Source organism: Adiantum capillus-veneris, chromosome 6, assembly GCF_014529385.1.
Source record: "Adiantum capillus-veneris isolate H3 chromosome 6, ASM1452938v2, whole genome shotgun sequence".
Taxonomy (NCBI): domain Eukaryota; kingdom Viridiplantae; phylum Streptophyta; class Polypodiopsida; order Polypodiales; family Pteridaceae; genus Adiantum; species Adiantum capillus-veneris.
Genome location: NC_140936.1, coordinates 93,435,236 through 93,457,269, shown reverse-complemented (window position 1 = coordinate 93,457,269; position 22,034 = coordinate 93,435,236). Strand labels below are relative to the sequence as shown.

Below are 22,034 nucleotides of genomic sequence, written 5' to 3'. Positions count from 1 at the left end.
ATGTCATGATAGTTCAGGTGCTGGGCACTCGGGAATTAGAAAAACTTATGCTCTCGTACGATGACAGTTTTACTGGCCAGGTATACATGGCTTTGTTAAAGCTTATGTCTTGCATTGCCAAAAATGTCAAGTTAACAAAGCAGAGAGCCTGAAAGTAGGAGGACTCTTACATCCTTTGGAGAACCCCAATGGAAAATGGGAAAGCATCTCTATGGATTTTATTGTAGGTTTACCAACCAATGTACGAAGTCATGACTCGGTATGAGTAGTCGTAGACAGGTTGATTAAACTATGTAAGTTTATTCCGACCAAATCAACGGTTAAGACACCAGAACTAGCCAAGTTATTTGTGGACAATCTATACAAATTGTATGGTTTGCCAAGTAACATTGTCAGTGACCGTGATCCCAAGTTTAACAGTCACTTTTGGAGAGCTATGTTTAAATGATTGGGTACACAACTGAACCTCAGTACAACTGATCATCCAGAAACAGATGGTCAGACTGAACGAGTTAATCAGGTGCTAGAGGATATGCTAAGAGTATATGTGAGCAAAAAACAGTCAGACTCGGATGAATACTTACCTATTCTTGAGTTTGGCCACAACAATGCTAAACATGTCACCACAGGCTTTAGTCATTTCATGCTCATGTATGGGTTTCAACCTAGGTCACCAGTTACGGTGGGGTTGGCAACCGAAAAACTCCAACAAGTTAAGGATTTTTTCCAAGAACACATGGATATGCTGAAACTTGCTCGTCAGAATGTCCGACAAGCACATGATCGGTATAAGAAGTACATTGATTAGAAACGTCGGCAAGTTACCTTTGAAGAAGGGGAGGAAGTATTTTTACGTGTGCTAGAACATTCAAAAAGTCTGAAAACTGGGCCAACACCTAAATTATCTTCCCGATATTGTGGGCCTTTCAAAATACTCAAGCGAGTAGGTGATCGTGCCTACAAATTATTACTACCTTCACATTCTCGTATTCATCCGGTGTTTCATGTAAGCCGTTTACGTAAGCGGTTACATGGGGACGACAATGTCATTGACCAATAGATTTTGGTTGATTTCATTGAACCTCCTACCTTACCGCATGAACCTGAATGTGTTCTCGATTATCATGAATTACGTACACGTCATCACGTACGTCAACAAGCCTTAATCAAGTGGAAAGACCGACCTGAGGAAGGTGCCACTTGGGAAAACATTAGTGTTCTTAAGAAGAAGTTCCCCACTTTTATTTTGGAGGACGAAAACTCTTCTTAAGGGGGGAGTAATGTCAGGACACCGGCAAGGCCGGACTAGACAAGGGCAGGGCCGGGCTAGGTAGTGTGGAAAGGGAGTCCAACTAGGGCAAAGGGCCAAGGGCTATGCTATATAGTGGGTGGTTGGGTGGTGGACTCCTAGATTCTAGTTCCCCTTGTCTTACACTTGTCAAGGCAATATTGATTTTTTTTAAAGGAACCCATTCCCACACACACTACCATTGCCCTTGGAAATTGCAATATCCCAAGTCCAATCTTACCCAAGGCTTGTTCTTCCAACCTCCAAGGCACTAATACATCTCATTGCACATCCAAAACCCATCAAAGTACAAAAATAACTTCGAAGGATCCAATTTTCATTAATAATTAAATTATCCTAGTTGTTACCATAATCCTAAGTAGGGATTTTTGAGCTAATAGGCACCCTCATTTCACACTCCAAATTGTCAAAGGGTTCAAACACTACCAAATCACTTGGTAAGATCGCCCTACATGGACAATGTCCAACAAAAACATCGACAAGTTTAATGGCATCGGGGTTTCACTCCTGGCAAACACAAGTGAAGGGAGTGCTCATGAAAAAGAACCTTTGAAGCATTGTAAAACTGATATCCAGTTAGGGAGAAGCCATGACATGAACCTTGAATGTTCAACAACAAACCAAAGATGAGCAAGCACTTGAAATCATCATCACTGCCTCGAAGATGACTTCATTCACCACATAGATGATGCTACATCGGCACTTCATGCTTGGCATACCCTAGAGTGTCTTTTTGGCGCTCGAGGTAAACACTCCAAAATGAGTCTCAAAATTCAACTTTATGGTCTCACTATGCAAGAGCAAGACGATGTTGCTAGTCTCCTCAACAAGATTAAGAGTATCTCAACCCAACTGAGGTACAAGTTCCAAATGAGGATAAATTTGCCATCCTTCTCAAAGCCCTACCAAGTAGCTTTAATAACTTTGTAACTGAGCTCAAGAAAAAATATCCCATTCTCACACTTTGAAGACGCAATCAATTCACGTTTAGAGGAAGAAAAAAGAATTGGCACTTACACAAGGTCTCAAAATAATGCATTAGTTGTAAACGGTAAATGTTGCGTACATTGTGGCAAAAGCAACCATAGATCACAAGCTTGTTTCCGCATTAAGGTGTGCCTTCATTGAAATAAGAAGGGATATGCACCCAACCAATGTTTCTTCAAAGATAATGCAAATAATTTAAAGAATCCTAGAGATTCCAAAGGAAAAATACGTGTCATGGAAGAAGAAGAAGAAGGGAATGTCAACACTGTTTACTATGAGGATATATTGTAATGGGTTTAGACATTGTCCCAAACCCAAAGTTTGGTGGTAAGACCTACCCTTTTGCATTAGATTCCTCTTATGAGCCATACGAAGTTATCCTTAGTAACTCATATTAGACTTCTTGATAAGAATCCAAGCATTTTGTGTAAGCTTTATCTTACGGGGACGTTTGTTGAGGTAAGCCTTTTAGCTTACACTCAATATTTGAACAATCCCTAAAACCAAGCATACGAACATGCACCCCTATGTGCATGGATACAACCTCCTACATAGAAATCCCTAACACGTGCTTCACTTTATAACCACAAGCTACATGTTGTAGCTCACATGCTACTTGCCCCTTCTCATTTGTGGTGCATATCCCTCTTGCCTTAATTTTCACCTTCTACCTTTGAGCTTATATAAGGCCACCATGCTTAACTTGTAGTTCCTCTCCCATTCTAATCAATCAAGCAAGTTTAATTTCTTTGTATTATCTCTAATCCACTTACTCCTAATTGTTATGAATATCTTATTATGATGAATGCCTCATTGGTCTATCCACCGTAGACATTATAATATTTTCAAATTTAGGTTGGGTTCAAACTGCCACACCGCTCTTTTTACATAGGTGGACCAATGAAAGCAAGTGCCTACAATGAGGCAGTTCAGATTGCACACCAGTCCCTTCTCACCATGCTTGGTTGGCAACTTACACCCAAGAGGGCTGCTCAATGTTCCGGCTTACCCATCTTGCCCACAACTTTTGTTGCACCTGCTCCACTCAAGCACATGCCATTCTGCATTTCGTGCTGAATAGTACCTCGTCAATGGGTTTCTTCTCCCGGGGGGGGGGGGGGGGGGGGACTTGCCCAAAGTTTGGTGGGTCCGGAGAAAACTCTCTTCCCATTCTCCTCATGCTCTGCCTCCGCCTCATCTGAGGCCCCTGTCACACTGAGACGGGGTGTGCGAGGCCATGCTGAGATGGCAGCGCCCCATTCGCCATGAAAAAGTGAAAAGGTGGCCATGAGCACTTGTCAGAGGGGCGGGCAAGAGAGGCCGGCCAACTTTCCATGAAAGCGGCACACTGCAAATAGTGTGCGCGTGAGTGAAGCTTATTGGGTTTGAGCTTTTGCCGTCAGCCCCAAACGCGGACGCCTAACCACTTGGCTAAAGCCAAATATGCTGGCAGAATTGGACCTTATTTTACTAATATTTTAAGAATGTCCCAGTGTGACTGCCTTTGCGTGGTCTCCTTCCAAAAAGGTGTGTGGCCGCCTGTCCCAGTGTGACAGGGGCCTGAACCCAGCCTAAGACTTTTCCCTCTCAAATTCAAAATTGTGAGTTTAATAGCTTCTGTTGTAATTCAATAAGAGCCGCGAGTGTCGTGGACATGAAAAATGGCAGCAGATGGCGAAGAAGGAGCGAGATTGTTTGCTGTGGACAAGTGGGGCTGCAGGAAGAGCAAGGTTTTCTTTCTTACTCACATGCATGCCGATCACACCAAGGGTCTCTCCCAACGATGGCGCAGGGGGCCCATCTACTGCTCTGCTATCACAGCTGCCCTCCTCCTCCTCAAATTTCCTGCCTTGGACATCCGCATCCTGCCCCTCTCCACCACCACCCTCATACCCCTCCCCTCACCTCACCTGCTTGAGGTCACTGCTATCGATGCAAACCATTGCCCAGGTACTGTTTCTTATAGGGTTTCTGAAGATCCTTATGACCGTTCTCATCAGCTCTTCAAAGTTCGAGGATGTGTTGTAGGGTCTGTGATGTTTGTTTTCCGTGGAGCCTTTGGATGCATCCTCCACACAGGTGACTTCCGCTGGGAATCTGGTAGCCCCAATCTTGAATTGATGAAGGGGTCCATAGCTTCAGCCATTGGTGGTTCTCAAGTGAATCTTGTGCACTTGGACAATACTTTCTGCAATCCACAGTTCTATTTTCCTCCTCGCCATGTTGCTGCTCAGCAGGTGAACTCCTTATTTCTCCATGGCCAATCAAATCATTCTCTCAGATGCTGTGCTCCTATTGTGATACTGCAAACTCTCTAGTTGCCAAAATCTACAATCTGCATCCTATAATTGAGATCTCTTAAAGTGTAAAACCTGACAATTGGAAAAGGTGTTCGAACTCGCATGTGCAAGGTTTAGAAAAGGGAAATCATGTGCATCTGCAAACATTATCCAAGTTAAAGATACTTCTTTGTAGAGTGCATTTTTGACTGATACTTATGAAAGTGACTATTAAAGTCTGAAATGCTGCTGCTTTTGACTACAAAACTTACAAACTGGTCTTCAGACTGTCAATGACCAGTGTCAGCTACTGTTGCCAGTGTCTTCTGCTACTTGTTTGCAAGCTTTACTGCAGAGATTTGGAACATACTCATTATTTGAATGGTGTACTACGTGCAACAATTTTAGTACATCATTTCGAGTTACAAGGCCCTTGAGACGCCTCTCACTGGCCTGAGATTTGTTTCACCTTGCTTGTGTTAAGAGTTTGTCACCTCTGGTCATCCGATCAAGATGAGATCGGGTCCAGCCGATGCCTAGGACCAGATTGGGTCTTTGTAACTCTTTAGCTTCTAGTGTCCCTTTCTTTTTGGGTTGTGGAGTTGGGTGGCACTTGCCCCTACTATATGTAGGGGGGTGGGGGCCCACTTTGTATCATTGACTTGAGAGCATTCTAGGGGTTATAGCCAGCTATTTGGCTCACCTCTCTCTCTCTCTCTCTCTAAGAGTCTCACTCATAGCATTTACTCTCCTATGATCTCTTCTTTAGCGTCTTGAGATTGTTGCCCCTCATTCACTTTGCTTTGCAGGTTCACCTAGAGGATCACTAGCATTGCTGTCAAAAGTATATGCACAACGAAAGAGAGAAATGATATGTTATTAAACGTCTTCAAAAGGCCAAAATGACCTATGAGACCAAACTGATACGATCCTTGTGGATCTTATCCAATGTCTGGTACAAAAATTAAATGAAGTAAAGTGAAAAACTAAAACTAAAAGACTCAAATCGTCCTGAAAATCATCATCATCCATGCCCAAGGATGCTCGACATCGGGCATTGTCCGAGCAAGTATTGCATTGTTTGTTGAAGAGCTTCGTCAACGTTCGCCTCAGTAAATATTATTACTGGGCGTCTCCCATGTCGTGCTAAAATAGTCATGATTCTCTGGTGGAGCTTGCTTCGATGTTGTGGTCGCCCTTGTAGACGTGGGCGTCCCTGTTCGACGGGGCCCAAGTGACATAAATGCATAAAAAAAGGGAACCCCCCCCCCCCCGCCCCCCACACACACACACACACACACACACACACACACACACACACACACACACCCACACCCACACACGCGGAGGGTTGTGATGACGTGGCAACAATACAGATTTTTGGATTTCGTGCTGACATGATGACGTGGCAGATTGTACGAACAGTCTTTGATTTTGTCTTGACAGGTTGTATGTATTTTTGGATTTCGCATTGGCAAATGATGAAGTGGCAATTGTACGGATTTTCTTGCTTTTGCATCGATTGCTTTTGGATCAATTGCTTTTGAGTTTGATTGCTTTTCATGTAACTACTTTTCAAGGCCAAGCGCCTTTAAATTTGTGCAGAGGGCTCATTCTTTGGCACGCTTCAGTGTGAAGATGCAAGGATTTGAGTACCGGCATCGTACTCAGTTGAAGCAATATAAAGAAATACCACAAGGGGTGCCAACGTTTGGGGCTAGTACTCTTTGGGGTGGAATTTTGCCACTTCGTGTCACGTGTGCTCTCTCTTTCAGTCAGTTGTTATTGAAGTGCTTAAAGTTGTTCAATCTGTTCTTTTCTGCTGGCACGTGGTGCTCGTCTCGTGACAATGGTATCAGAGCTTCAGGCGTGTGCTTTTCTGAAAGCATACCGGTCCTACCAAACAGCAGATAGAGCAAGGTGGTGCTTCGAGAATTTATTGAAATTTGAAGTATCTTCGTGCCTTGAGCTTGGACTTATTAGCCACTCCCACCCTTCATCGCACATCGGGCGTGCTCTCGTCTTCATCGCTCTTTCTTACAAGGCATAAGCCATAAAGATTACTTGCAAAGAAAGGATCAAGGATTCTTTTCAAGCCGCTGTTTTTCTTAGAGGCAATGCCATGCAGTGGTGGATGTTTATAACTACCAAGCCCTACACTCCAAGGACTTGGCAAGCTTTTAAGAATTTTTTTGTCTGAAGTTACATGTCTTCAGACATCTTCCTTCGGATTGCAGCTTCTGGCAGAGTGGGGTATCCTGAAATGCTCGTCATGGAAACCCTAGCAGATTATAACTTGAAATTTCTCGACATCTCTCAATAGGTGTCTCTTCTCGAACTAATAACCTTGGAGGTCCGGTGTGATTGCTAGCCTTGGAACTACCATGGCAACCAATGCAACACTATCTGTCCAAAAGTTGATGGACCATGCCGTGGTCGGCTACGACCTTATGGAAGGAACCTAATCCTAATTTTTGGTGCAGGTTTCAGGATGGAAAGTCAATTGACTTTTCGAGCTTGACTGATGTCGAGGTCACTTTTAAAGTTTGAGTTGTGTTTGAGAACTTGTTTGGTGATCTAGTTTGACATTTATTGAAATGAATGATATTTGTTTTGAACTTGTCTTGGTGCCGATTTAAACTGTTTGACTTTGGTTTTAATATTGGTTTCAATGGTGATTTTACTCTCGGGTGGAGTAGTGACAAATGATGTTTGAGAATGCTTACTCATTCATACTCATGGCCCGGACCCTTGTGGTTATTTGTAGGGGGAGTATTGAATGTTTGAAAAAGTGTTGTTTTTACTCATGGCCCAGATCCTTGTGGTTATTTACAGGAGTAGCATTGTTGTTGTTACTCATGGCCCGGACCCTTGTTATTTACGAGGGGAGTATTAAGAAGTCTGAGCAGTGGTTATTCTTAGCACCTCCAAACGACGCAGGTTGTGATTTGGGGGGGCGTCTGGTTGTAAAAGGCCTCTATATCTCATGGCTTAAACCTTTTTAGGATACTTGCGGGAGGAGTGATGAGAGAGTCATTGAACAGCTCATGGCCCGGACCTGGGTGGTTATTTGCGGAGGGAGTGTTCATCAACGACTCTATGTTACTATGTCTTGAACCATGCATATGTAAGAATTTGTGTTGCATTGTGATGTGCCAACCACTGAATATTCCTTATTGGATAAGATACTTTTGGGAAGTCAACGACCAACGATATCAAGAGTTCTAATTTAGAACGAGACTCCTTATTAGATGAGATTATTATGGGAAGCCAACGATCGAAGAAATCAAGAGATCCGATGTGGAATGAGAAAAATGAATGTCCCTTGGAATGTCCCTCGGAACGACCCTCGAAAATTCTTGAGCTAACTTGAGTTGGTTTGCAGATATGTTGTAATCGCAGACGATTACTTTCTTTCAAGAAGGGGGATGTCGGACGTGTCAAGCCATTGAAGAATGGAGCCAACCTACAGATCCGAGCGGAGTGGCCTAAACTCTAAGAGAAGCAACCGAAGAAGTTTCACCAACCTGCAAAAATTGGCCTAGTTGCCTGTTTTTTAAAGAAGAGTTCCCACCAACTTATGGGACCGCGTTCGATAGGGCCCAAGTGACAAAGGCTTAAAAAATAAAGCAAGCCCACACACACACACACACGCTCGGAGGGTTGTGATGATGTGGTATCAATACAAGTTTTCGAATTTCGCGCTAACATGATGATGTGGCAAACTATGGACAGTCCCTGATTTGGTGCTGACATGTTGTACGGATTTCTAGATTTCGCGTTGGTAGATGATGACGTGGTAGGTGTACGGAATTTCTTGCTTTTGCATTGGCAGCTTTTGGACCAATTGCGTTTGAGTTTGACTGCTTTTCAAGGTTAAGGGCCTTGAAATTTGTTCTAAGAGCTCATTCTCTTGCATGCTTCAGTGTGAAGATGCAGGGATTGGAGTACCGACATTGTACTCAGTTGAAGCAATATAAAGAAATATCGAAAGGGGTGTCAACGCTTGGGGCCAGTACTCTCTGGGGTAGAGTTCCGCCACTCCGTGTCGCGTGCATGGTCTTCTCTATCTCTCTCTCTCTCTCTCTTTTAGTTCAATTGTTATTGAAGTGCTTAAAGTTCAATTTGTTCTTTTTTGTTGGCACGTGGTGCCCATCTCGTGACAATCTCCCCTCCTCAATAATGGCTCTGAGTGTCAGGATATGATCAAGAGTAGAGAAACCTCTCCTGAAACCCGCATGTCCTGTTGCCCGTACATCCTCTCTCTGTGTCCATCTACTCAACTATTGCACAAGGATGGATGCGTACAACCGTGGCAATGTGTGTCCAATCATGATAGTGTAGTAGTTCCCAGGGTTCGTAGGGTCCCTTGACTTGAGGATAGGTACAATCATGGACAAACTCCTAGTATTAGGTAGGCCCTCGCATCTGTTGAACTTCATTGCTAGAGGCTCTGCAAGCAAATCTTTGGCATGTATAATATGCTCTGCTACCAGGCCATCATGATCATATGCTCTCCTGGTCTTCATCTTGTCAATGGCTTTCTTTACCATCTCGGCGGTAAAGAAAGCACCTATGTGAGGGCATGGCTCTGGCGGATGTGGAAGAGGTGGTTGGCTCGAGAGGATGTAGAGAGATGATGCATATTGACCCCATACCTTTGTAGAAGTGATGATTCGTGGAGGGAGTGCTAATGGAAGAGTCGCCATGCCTCCCTTGAATCCTGACTCAAAAACAAATGATACTGCTCTAGCCGAGCTAGTAATGTCCTTTTCCTTAGTCGTACCAAACACCGAGAAGCAATCCGTGATTGCCTGTGAGTAATGACACCTAGTAGTACCTCCCTTTGATGTCGGGCTCTCGTCTCTCTACACTCATCATTCCAGCTATTTTTATAGAGAGAGAGAGAGAGAGAGAGAGAGAGAGAGAGAGAGAGAGAGAGAGAGAGAGAGAGAGAGAGAGAGAGAGAGAGAGAGAGAGGCCAAAGTGACCTATGAGACCAAAAAGTTACAATGCGGTGTATGTGATACAAAGTCAGATTAACAAAATAAATTAAACTAGGATAACAAAATATAAATACTGCAGAGTCCTAAGCTAAGCTGATAGGTGTGAAAGGTGAAAGGCGTGAAATGTGTGAACTAAGCAGTACAATGTGTAGACAATATGGGAGGGAAGTAGAGATCCATCTTCATCTGCACTCTGGACGACGAAAAAGTATGGCTCGAATCCTTTGCTGTAGCCTCCTTCGAAACTGTGTAGCTCCTCTTCTTCATCGTGGTCGTCTAGATCTCCCTAGCTCCAATGCTCGGTCTATGAGAATGCCAGTAGTGTGGGCAGACCTCTCCATTGTTGGCTGCTCCTCTGTCTGTTCTTCTGGGTGTACATTATCTAGTGTAAAGAAATCAGTGATCTGTGTTTGGGGTCGTCTCTCTTCAGCTCTCCTCAGTAAAGTTTCTCTATAACTGTGTAACTCAAGTAGATATAGCCCAAGACATCTCTGATCCTCATAACTCATGACCCTAGATAGAGGCCAAAACCTTCTCTGAATAGACAATGAAAATTGCCTCGTATCTCATAATACATTGTGCAATGACATATGTAATGTACCTCTGTCTCTAGCTCTAGATGGCACAAGCAGCATATCCTGCTATTTGTTGGTGTCCCTCTGAATTTGCCAGTCTCAATCTCGAGCTGATGTGAGGACGTGCGTATCTGGCCAATGGCACAGCGCAAACCATGAGAAAGATGCGTGTCCATATAGCTAGGTCGAATCACAAACCCATCCCCTGTGAGGTGGAGAAGATGCTCTCTATAGAAAGCCATCTTTGTGCCCAACTCCTGTATCGGCTCTATCCATATCCTCCTCGTGTCCAATTGGATCAAATCTTGACGAACGAGTCTATTAATCTCTACTTGCGTCAAAGACCTCAAGGGTGCCTGTAGAGAGTATTGAAAAGGAGGCAACCTCTCCATGGTGAAACCATGTGTCTGAAACCATGATGCCATCTGTGCATACCAACATGATGTATCCCCGTTAAGAGCTAATTGTCTGGAGGACTCTAGAGCCACCTTGGCATATCTGTCTCTGGTAGTATCCCTCAGATTGTGTACAAAGGAGACTGATGTGGTAAGCGCCTCAATCTCCATAGGAGGGGCAGCTAATTCCGCTCGAATGATATCATGCGGTACGGAAGCCTTGGCTCTAATCAGTCGAGAGATCATAGATACCAGGGGCTTCTCCATATGCCTCCAACCATCTTGGCCCAGAGAAGGTCCCCAAACCTGCACCCCATATAACATAGTAGAGGCAACCAAAGTATCAAAGAGCCATAACTTTGTCCTAGGTTCGTGGAACTAAACCTGCGAACACATCCTCTCCATTCCTCCTAGAGCCGCACCAGCTCTAGTTAGTCTAGTCTCTGTTGCTCTTCTCAAAGAAAATCTCGGCCCAATAAAGACTTACCCCAGGTAAGTGTATGCATTTGTATACTCCACAATCTCTTGACCATATTTGAAAGTAGGTACTGATCTTCTGACCCATCGCGGTGTGGTGTTAAACACCATAACCTTGGTTTTACCTAGGTTTACATACAATCCACTATCCTCTGCAAAATTGTGTAGTGCATCCAACTGTCGTTGCATACCTTGTGGTGAGTCAAATATCAGCACAATATCATGAGCATATAGCAACAATGGGATCCACGTCCCTAGGGGCCAGCTGGGCACCCCTGTCACCCTCTCTGTCCATGTAATCAGAGAGAGAGAGAGAGAGAGAGAGAGAGAGAGAGAGAGAGAGAGAGAGAGAGAGAGAGAGAGAGATTTTATTATCGTCCTCGGAGGTCAAATATGACCTATGGGACCAAAGTTACATGTGATGTAGTATGTGTATGGCTGATGAGTGACTCTCGATGCTCCAAAATAGTAGTGATGAGAGTCGCAATGGAGAGCCTACACTATGGTTGGGAGAGGAAAGTGTGTAGGTCTAAGTTATGGCTGAAAATGTGAGAGAAGCAAGTTCGGATGTGATCAAAAGCTGAGCACTCTAGTAGTGTGTGGTACTCAGACTCTCGAACTTGCAGTGAGCATAATGTGCACAATCGATTTGACTCTTCTCCATTGCCCCAATGCCCTATCTCGCATCGAAGGAAATGGGAGCTAAGTCGAATTGCTGCGATAGTGTGTGTCGCGGACAAGGGAATAGGCTCAAGCATGTAAGTGTGAGTACGGTTTCCTCTCTCAGCGAAGAACATGGTTTTGTAGTTGGGGGCAATATAGGTGGTGTAATGTATGAAGCGTGACCCACCGGATTTCTCCCAAGCCGGAATACATTGCCGTTGTAGAAAAGCTTCATTCACTTGAGAGTCAAGTGAAGCATCATGTAGCAAGTGTAATGCATCCCATCTCCCAAACCACTTCTTTATGTCTTGCATCCATCCCGTGCTCAAGATCTTGCTTTTATGCGTCTTTTGAACTTTTTTGCTTGCTTCCCATGCAATTGTAGGAAGTCGATGTGAGGGGTTTTGACGCATCTTTATTTTGTACTCCACAACCCTTTCCATGCCCATAACCTCAATTGGAAGAGATCCCGACTCAAGAAGTAGGAGCATATATGGTGTTTGTGTCTTAACTTGGAGAAAGTTTGTAAGAAAACGCTTTTGGACATTCTCAAACTCTTTCCAAGTAGACTTTGAGATGCTCCCGCCCCACACTTCAACTCCATTAAGAAGAACCGGTGTCACAAATGCATCAAAAAGATACGTCTTGAGAACCCAACACTTGATGTTTCTCGCATTACACATGTTCTCAAATGCATAATATGCTCTCTTTCCTGCTTTCAAACGACGCATAGCACATTCATGTCACTTGTGATTGGATGGAACCTCAAGGCCAAGGTACTTAAAGCTCTCAACAACTTCAAGTGTCTCGTTGTTGTACACAATGCATGGCTTCTCCTTATGGTTGGTTTTCACAAGCATAACCTTTGTTTTGGATTCATTTACAATCAGCCCACTATGCAAGCAAAAGTTCTCAAGGACAACCATAAGCTTTTGTGCATCTTCTAAAGTGTGTGCTAGAAGCACTACATCATCCGCATACAACAAAAGCATGATTACCGCATTGCAAATAGTGACCTCTTCAATGTCTTCTTCTTGCATAAAGTCAAGTACCATTTGTTCCAATTGATCGATGCATAGACCAAAGAGAGTTGGTGACAATGGACATCCTTGTTTAACCTCAATAGTGCTTACAAAAATTTCTGAAATTTCTCTTCCCATGCGCAATTGACAAATCACCTTCTCATAGATTCGAGAAACCACAAGCATAAACTCACTTGGCACTTGGAGTTCTTCCATCCTTCTCCACAAATTGTTACGTGGAATCATATCAAAGGCTTTCTTAAAGTCCACAAAACAACAATACAATCGCTTGCCTTTCAACCGACTTTCCTCCATGAGAACACGAAGAGTGACAAGATGATCAATGGTGCTATGGCATCGACGAAAACCCGCTTGTCCCTTTGCACGCTTGTCATTCTCTTCAGCCCAATCACTCAATTTCATCTCCATTATGCACCCAAACAACTTTGCCATAAGAGACCCAATCATTATAGTCCGGTAGTTGCTTACATTCTTTACATCCCCTCCTTTATGCAAAGGCTTAACCCAATTAGTACTCCAATCATAAGGTATACCATGTTGAAGTGCAAGGTTGAACATATCACACATCCACTCATGGGTAAAATCTCCCGTCCATTTGACCATCACCGGCTTGATACCTTGAAGATCTTCCGCTTTGCGAGTAGCCAACTTTTCAAGCCCACCGCATACATCCTCAATAGTAAAAAAAGACGGCATACATGGGAGTGAACCATAAAATGGCATTTTTTCAGTATTTGCTTGCTCATATAATTGCCTACAATGTGTGTACATATCCACTAGACTCAAGTTACCAAAATTCTCAACCCGCTTGCCTCTCAAGTTTCTCCAAAATCTTCCACATGCATGTACCTTTTCTTGGACTTGAAATTCTTGTTGCTTTACTTCCCATCTTCTTCTCTACTTTTGAATCAATGCCTTGTATGTATGCAAATGACTTTGATAGTTGTCTTTGTCCATAGTTGCATCAAGCTTTATCAAGGACTTTCGAGCATCTTGACATTCTTTATCAAACCACCTTTTGCGTGATCTATCTTTGTTGATATCATGGAGATGCTTTATGGCAAAGCATTCTTCCGCACAAGAACAAATAGTTTTCTTGAAAGATTCCCATTTAGTTTCCAATGGTGCATCACATTGAAGCTTTGTCATCCATAATTTTTGCTCAACCATTTCAATGTACATTGGTGCCCGTTTGAAATCCATACATAGTGATAACTTCTCTTTCCTTTGGCTGAGATTATCATGCTTAGTTGCTTCTCCACATGAAAGGTCAATACATAAGGTGCGATGGTCGGATTCCGGGGTCCATTGACCAAACATAAAACTCTTTATGCGATACATGATGGCTTCAGAGAGTAGCATATAGTCAATCACACTATCCCCATTATGTCTCCTACATGTAAATCCATTGGTTCCACTCCACAAAAATACACCATTGGCAATGAGCATATCCGTGCTATTACACATGTGTAAAAGTAACTTTCCATAGTGATCCGGCTCTTTCTCATCCATTGAAGTACGATCATACAAGTAAACTTCCTCCAACTCCCTTGAAATGTATGGCATATCGAATTGTTGAGTATTATGTTGCAATGTTTTTGTGCGAGCATTCATATCCCCAAATACAATAACACCACCTTCACCTTTGAAATAAGCAATGTCCTCTTCCAAATCAGAAAATGGTTGATCTCTATCCATGCAAGCATAAAAGGAAGAATCATGATGAGGAATGTAGCAACCGGCTACAAAAATGGGTGCTCTTTTTGGTGTCATAATTTTCAGCCATACATAACGTTTGTTTGCTTGAGATTCTTTGACCACATCAATGAATGTACATTGTAATCCTCCAAGCCGTTAATCCTTTGTGTATCATGCTCCCAAGTTTCAACAAGAAGTACAACATCGGTTTTGCTTGTTAGTTCATCAATGCCAACCCCCGCATTCCATGGGTATCCATTACAATTCCAAAAGCATATTTTCAATTGTAACTCGGTCTCATAGGTCACGCATCCCTATTTGCTTGAGAGACTTGCCTCCTCCTTGGGCACATTTTCTTCATGAGAGATCTCCTTGTTTTTATTATTCTTTTCCTCATATGCCTTGCGACGCATATTTTGTTGCTTAATAGTGCGATCTTCACATATAAAACATTTTGTATCCCTCAAATAGATCCAACTATTATCAAGGATAATCTTTCGCTTGGTCTCATCCGGCATGGTGCATACAATTGGCCGTTCTCCCGAGCGAGGAGCTCCTTGCTTCCCCACTCTATGTGCTCCATAGACCATAACTCCGGACATGTCAAAGTGGGTTTTGAAGAAATCTTCAATAACAATGGCAAGAGAAGGAGGTGTCTCTAACTTCTCTTCGGGAATTCCACGAATAACAATGTTCTTGGAACGTCGCTCTCGTTCCTTCAACTCCTCCACATCCACATTCTCAACATTCTTTGTTTGAACCATAGCTTGCATGAGTGAGGAATTAGAAACCACATTGCTACCACATACATCAGCCCAAGACTTGTTTGTGCATACATTTTTCATGTCGCATACATCCCGGCTCATAGTGTCAAATTTCTCCTCTTTCAATACATGGTCATGCTCTACTTTGCTCATCCGCTCCTTCAAAGCATTCAAGTCCACAAGAGAGCGTTTACATTCCTTGACTTCCTCTTCAAGTTGCATCAAACGTGTTGTTTGCATCTCAAGTGTCCTTTTGAGATTCTCATTTTCAACCACAAGTATCTTTAGTGTGCCATTCTCCATTGCAAGTGCTCGTAAGTCTTCGCCTTGTTTGTTTACGGTCTCTTGCAATGATACCAAGTACGCCATGATCATGGTTTCCGATGTTGTTGGTTGGGTGGTTGTGTTGCTATCTCCACACTTAGGAGATTTTGGATCATTTTCCACAATGTTTGTGGATCTTGTTGAAGAAGAAGAACCCTTGCGAGTGCCGGAAGACATTGTATGTAAAATAGGAGATGAGAATCAATTTTGTTGAACCTGTTCACTTCGGAAATGCTGCTACAGAAACGCCTTCCATAACTGTGAAAATTTCTGTCTTTACATCAATGCGTAGAGGACTTCGTGCTCTTCGATTGAGGCTATAGTTCACCCAAATCGGAGTTCGGATGAAGAAGTTATGATCAAAAGAGTGGACTGTTGTCTACTAGGTCAAAAAACGGTTGCGTTTTTTGAGAGAGAGAGAGAGAGAGAGAGAGAGAGAGAGAGAGAGAGATGAAATGCAATGAAATGAAATGAAATGTTATATTAACGTCTTCAAAAGGCCAAAGTGACCTATGAGACCAGAAAGTTACAATGTGGTGGATCTGATACAAAGTCAGAGTAACAAGATGACAGAATGACAAAATGACAAAATAAAATACTATGGAATCCTAACTTGCTAGGTGTGAACTAAGCAGCTAAACAGCTAGCTGGGATAGGTAGATCACGAGAGAGAATTGAAATGAAGTGAAATGTTATATTAACGTCTTCAAAAGGCCAAAGTGACCTATGAGACCAAACTGATACAAAAGTGGTGAATCTGGTACAATGTCTGAAAAGTGTGAGAGTGTGAAAATAAATGCGAATCTAAATACAAAGTATTAGATAAACTTCTTAGGAGCATTCTGGGTGTCTGGCTAGAATGCTTCTAATCCTTTGTTGTAGTCTCCTTCGGTGAAGTGTGCTTCTGTATCTCGGTCGTGGTCGTCTCGATTTCCTAAGCTCAGTCGCCCTATCAATGAGGGTGCCTTTGGTATGAATGTGGGTACTCCTTTGTGCTCGTTGCTGGCCTCTTGCTTCTCCTTCCATTCCTGCTTCTCTCGATCCGAAGAAATCTGTGATTTGCCTCTGAGGTTGTAGTGCTCTTTGTCTTCTCATTAGATTATCCCTGTGCCGATGTAGTTCTAGTAGGTACAGGCCTAAAAACCTTTGATCTTGGTATTGCATGACTCTATCTAGAGGTCCAAAGCCTTCTTTAAATAGGCAATGGAAACGCCCACGTATCTCATAGTATACGGTACAATGGCATATGTAGTGTAATTGTGTCTCCGGCTCCATTCCGCATAACTTGCAATTTCTGCTCTTAGGTGGGATTCCCCTAAATCTGCCAAATTCAATTTCCAGTTGGTATGAGGATGTACGAAGCTGACCAATAGCACATCTCAAACCATGAGACAGGTGGGTATCCATGTAGTTCGGGCGAATCACAAAACCATCTTCAGATAGTTGTAGGAAGTTTCCTTTGTAGTTGGCCATCTTCGTGCCTAATTCTTGTGTGGGGTCTACCCATGTCCTCTTAGTGTCCAACTGTATAAGATCATGGCGGATGATTTTATTAATCTTCGTTCATGTGATTGCCAGTGATGGAGCCTCAAGAGAGTATTGGTAGGGGGGTAATCTTTCCATACTGAACGCGTGTCTCTGAAACCACGAAGACAGTTGCGTATACCAGCATGATGTATCTCCTTTCATTGCTAACTGTCGAGAGGATTCGAGGGCCAATCTAGTATATCGGCAATTATTTGTATCCCACAAACCATGTATAAAGGACACTGATCTGGTAAGAGCTTCAATTTCTATCGGAGGGGCAGCTAGTTCCGCTTGGATAATCGCATGTGGTACGGAGGCCTTGGCTCTAATCATTCGGGAAATCATAGATACCAACGGTCTCTCCATTGGCTTCCAATTATCTTGATCCACAGATGGTCCCCAAATCTGGACCCCATAAAGCATAGCCAAAGCCACCACAATATCAAAGAGCCAAAGTTTTGTTCGTGGTTCCTGAAACTGCACTTGTGAACACATCCTCTCCAACCCTCCCAAGGCCGCAGAGGCTCTGGACAATCTAGCCTCCGTTGCTTTCTTAAGAGTAAACTTCGGTCCTGTAATTACCACACCAAGGTATGTGTATGCATCTGTGTACTCTACTGTATCCTGGCCATATGCAAATGTAGGTGCCGATCTCCTAACCCACTGCGGTGTGGTGTTAAACACCATAACTTTGGCTTTACCCAAATTCACCGACAGTCCGCTGTCCTCCGCGAATTTATGTAATGCATCTAACTGCCTCTGCATTCCATCCGGTGATTTTGCTATCAATACAATATCATCTGCATACAACAACAAAGGGATCCATGACCTTGCAAGTTGAGCACCTCTATCACCCTCTCTATCAATGTAATCTGATACCTCATCTATATACATACCAAATAAAGTAGGGGACAGTGGGCATCCTTGCTTTACTCCAACGGTGGAATGAACAATGTCGGAATCCCCTTTTGGAGTACGTACATAACCAGTTATTGACCCATATAAGGCCATGATGCCCCAGATAATCTCTTTGGGGACCCCTAACTCTTTCATTCTGTGCATCAATCTGGCCCTTGGTACTGTAGCAAAAGCTTTCCGAAAATTCACAAAGCAACAATACATCCTTCTGTCGCTTGCTTTTCCTTCCTCAATAATGGCTCTGAGTGTAAGAATATGATCTAGAGTGGAATAACCCCTCCTGAATCCAGCTTGTCTTGTTGCCCTTATGTCCTCATTCTCTGCCCATCCACTCAATTTTTGTTCCAGAATGGATGCGTACAGTCGGGTCAATGTGTGACCCACCATAATGGTACGGTAGTTCCCGGGTATCATAGGATCCCCTGACTTGAAAATAGGTACGATAGTAGATAATTTCCAAGATTCAAGTAATCCTTCACACATGACCCGATTAAACAGATGAGCAAGGACTTCTCAAAGTAGATCCTTTGCATGGATCAGATGTTCTGCTACTAGACCCTCATGATCATATGCTCTTCTTGTCTTCATCTTATCAATGGCTTTTTCCACCATTTTCGTAGTAAAGAAAGTACTAGTAGCAGGGCGTGGCTCTAGCGGATCTGGTAATGGAGGTTGTCCAGATACCATATATAATGATGTTACATATTGACCCCGAATCTCAGGAGAAGTAATTGTCGGAGGCGATGAGTGCTCGTGAAATAAACGCCAGGCCTCATGTGAGTCCTGACTCAAGAAGAGCTGATATAAATCCTTCTCCAGTTTGGCTAAAAATGCCCTTTTCTTGTGACGTACTATACGTCGAAGAGCAATCCGAGATTGCTTATATGTGATGGTCCCAAGTGTAAGCTCTTTCTGGACCTGGGTTCTCGTCTCTCTACATTCCTAGTCGTACCAACTGTTTTGAGGCATGTTCCCAGATCCTCTCTTCTGATCAGGCTGAGTATGTGGGTATGTGTCACAAGGCGGGCACCACGTGCCAATAGAAAAGAACAGACTGAACAGACTTTTAGCACTTCAATAACAACTGAACTGAGAGAGAGAGAGAGAGAGACGACACGCGACACGGAGTGGCGGAATTCCACCCCAGAGAATTAGGGTTAGGGTTTCCAGAATTAGGGTTTCAGCAGTTAGGGTTTCTGGTAGAAATTAGGGTTTAGGCCCCTCGGCCGACATCTGCAAGTTGGCTCCCTTCTTCAGGGCTGTGACACGTCAACAATTTGTTACATCTCCCCTTCTTGAAAGAGAGTAATCGTCCGCGATTACAACATATCTGCAAAACAACTCAAGTTAGCTCAAAAATTTCCGAGGGTCATTCCGAGGGACAATCAATTTGCTCTTTTTATTAAGGAGTTAGCTTCTCCTTTCTGCTCTTTTGATCAAGGAGTTAGCTGCTCTTATCTGCTGTTTTGATCAAGGAGTTAGCTTCTCCTTTCGTCCAGATCGGAACTCTTGATATTCCGGCGTAGTAAAATTAGCCATCACACCCAGACCGTACCGATCTTCCTCGGGTGTCTTGATGCACTAAAATTACATACCCAGGCAATCTCATCCAATTAGGAATATTCAGTGGTTGGCACATCACAATGCAACACAAATGCTCACATATGCATGTTACAAGACATAGAAACATAAAGCCGCCGATGAACACTCCTCCCGTATAACCTAACAAGGTCCAGGCCGGGAGATATTCAACGACTCCCCCATCACTCCTCCCGCATAACCTAAAAAGGTCCGGGCCGGGAGATATAGAGGCCTTTTACAACCAAACGCCCCCCAGATCGCAGCCTGTGTCGTTTGGAGGTGCTGAGAGTAACCATTGCTCAGACTTCTTAATACTCCTCCCGCATAACTATCCAGGTCCGGGCCGGGAGTCACACCAACAATTATTTTACAAGCATACAACCAAACGCTCCCCAGGCATCGGCCTGCGTCGTTCTGAGGTTTTCAAACATACAACGAAACGCTCCCCACGCATCGGCTTGCGTCGTTCCGAGGTTCAAACAATATCAAAACAATATTTCTCACTTCTCCACCCAGGAGTAAAATCACCAATCATTGAAACCAGTATCAAACCAGAGTCAAACAATTCAAATCGGCACCAAAACAGGTTCAAAACAGATACCATCCATTTCAAACAAATTCCAAACAAGATCACCAAACAAGCTCAAACAGAACTCAAACTTAAAAAGCAATCTCGACATCAATCGAGCTCGAAAAGTCGACTGACTTTCCATCCTGAAACCTGCACCAAAAATTAGGGTTAGGTTTCTTCCATAAGGTCATAGCCGAGCACAGCATGGTCCATCAGCTCTTGGACAAACAGTGTTTCTTTGGCAGTGATGGTAGTCCCATGATAGCAATCGCACTCGCTCTCCAAGTTCATCTACTCGTGAAGAGACATCTACTGGGAGATGTCGAGAAACTTCAAGTTATAATCTGCTAGGGTTTCCATGGTAAGCATTTCAGGATACCCCACTCTGCCAGAAGTTGCACTTTGGAGTATGCTCCTTGGTAGCTGTAGAAATCAACATCTGCATAGCACTGCTTCTGAGAAAAACAGTGACTTGAAACAAATCTGGATCCTTCTCTTGCAAGTGATCTTAATTGGCTTATGCCCTGTAAGACACTGCGGTGAAGACGGGAGCGCGCCCGATGCGCGATGAAGTAAGGGTGGGAGTGGCTAATGAGCCCGGATTGGAGGGCGCAGATATCCTCGAATAAAGCTCTGTCTGCTCTTTAGCTAATGAGCCCGGGTTGGAGGGCGGAGATATCCTCGAATAAAGCTCTGTCTGCTCTTTAGCTAATGAGCCCGGGCTGGAGGGCGCAGATATCCTCGAATAAAGCTCTGTCTGCTCTTTAGCTAATGAGCCCGGATTGGAGGGCGCAGATATCCTCGAATAAAGCTCTGTCTGCTCTTTAGCGAATGAGCCCGGGTTGGAGGGCGCATATATCCTCGAATAAAGCTCTGTCTGCTCTTTAGCTAATGAGCCCGGGTTGGAGGGCGTAGATATCCTCTAATAAAGCTCTGTCTTCTCTTTAGCTAATGAGCCCGGGTTGGAGGGCGCAGATATCCTCGAATAAAGCTCTGTCTGCTCTTTATCTAATGAGCCCGGGTTGGAGGGCGCAGATATCCTCGAATAAAGCTATGTCTGCTCTTTAGCTAATGAGCTCGGGTTGGAGGGCGCAGATATCCTCGAATAAAGCTTTGTCTGCTCTTTAGCTAATGAGTCCGGGTTGGAGGGCGAAGATATCCTCGAATAAAGCTCTGTCTGCTCTTTAATAAGTCCGGGTTGGAGGGCGAAGATATCCTCGATTAAAGCTCTGTCTGCTCTTTTGTAGGACCGGTATGCTTTCAGAAAAGCACACGCCTGATGCTCTGATACCACTAACACAAGGCGGGCACCACGTGCCAATAGAAAAGAACAGACTGAACAGACTTTTAGCACTTCAATAACAACTGAACTGAGACTGAGAGAGAGAGAGAGAGAGAGAGAGAGAGAGAGAGAGAGAGAGAGAGAGAGAGAGAGAGAGAGAGAGAGAGAGAGAGAGAGAGAGAGAGAGACCACATGCGACACGGAGTGGCGGAATTCCACCCCAGAGAGTATTGGCCCCAAACCTTGGTATTTCTTTATATTGCATCATCAAAGTACAAGCCGGTACTCCAGACTCTGCACCTTCGTACTGAAGCATGCCAGAGAATGAGCCCTAGCCTCATATTTAAAGGCCCTTGGCCTGAAAAGCAGTTTACATGAAAAGCTTTCAAACTCAAAAGCTTCTGGTCCAAAAAAGCAGTTTACATGAAAAACTTTCAAACTCAAAAGCTTCTGGTCCAAAAAGCAATGCCAAAAGCTGCCAGCGTAAATCACGGAAATCCGTACAGCCTACCACGTCATTAGCCAGCGCAAAACGCAGAAATCTGTCCTTAGGGTTAGGGTTAGGGTTTCTGTAGTTTTAGGGTTTCTGGCAGCAGAATTAGGGTTTGCAGGTTTTAGGGTTAGGGTGTCCAGAA

At 43.7% G+C, this 22,034-nt stretch overlaps 1 protein-coding gene across 3 annotated transcripts in view; it reads left to right on the top strand.

Moving 5' to 3' along the window:
- Nucleotides 1-3,886: 3,886 nt before the first annotated feature.
- The window catches only part of LOC147455900 (DNA repair metallo-beta-lactamase family protein), a 39,620-nt gene continuing 21,472 nt past the window's right edge, over nt 3,887-22,034 (top strand). Inside the window, exons 1-2 of one of the 3 annotated variants that reach the window (XM_086515354.1) lie at nt 3,887-4,246; nt 4,325-4,533. In XM_086515354.1, the coding sequence (XP_086371480.1) occupies nt 3,958-4,246; nt 4,325-4,533 (498 nt within the window). In that variant the 5' untranslated portion in view covers nt 3,887-3,957. The remainder of the gene's footprint in view (nt 4,247-4,324; nt 4,534-22,034) is intronic. The other 2 variants (XM_086515356.1, XM_086515355.1) reach the window with 2 other exon arrangements.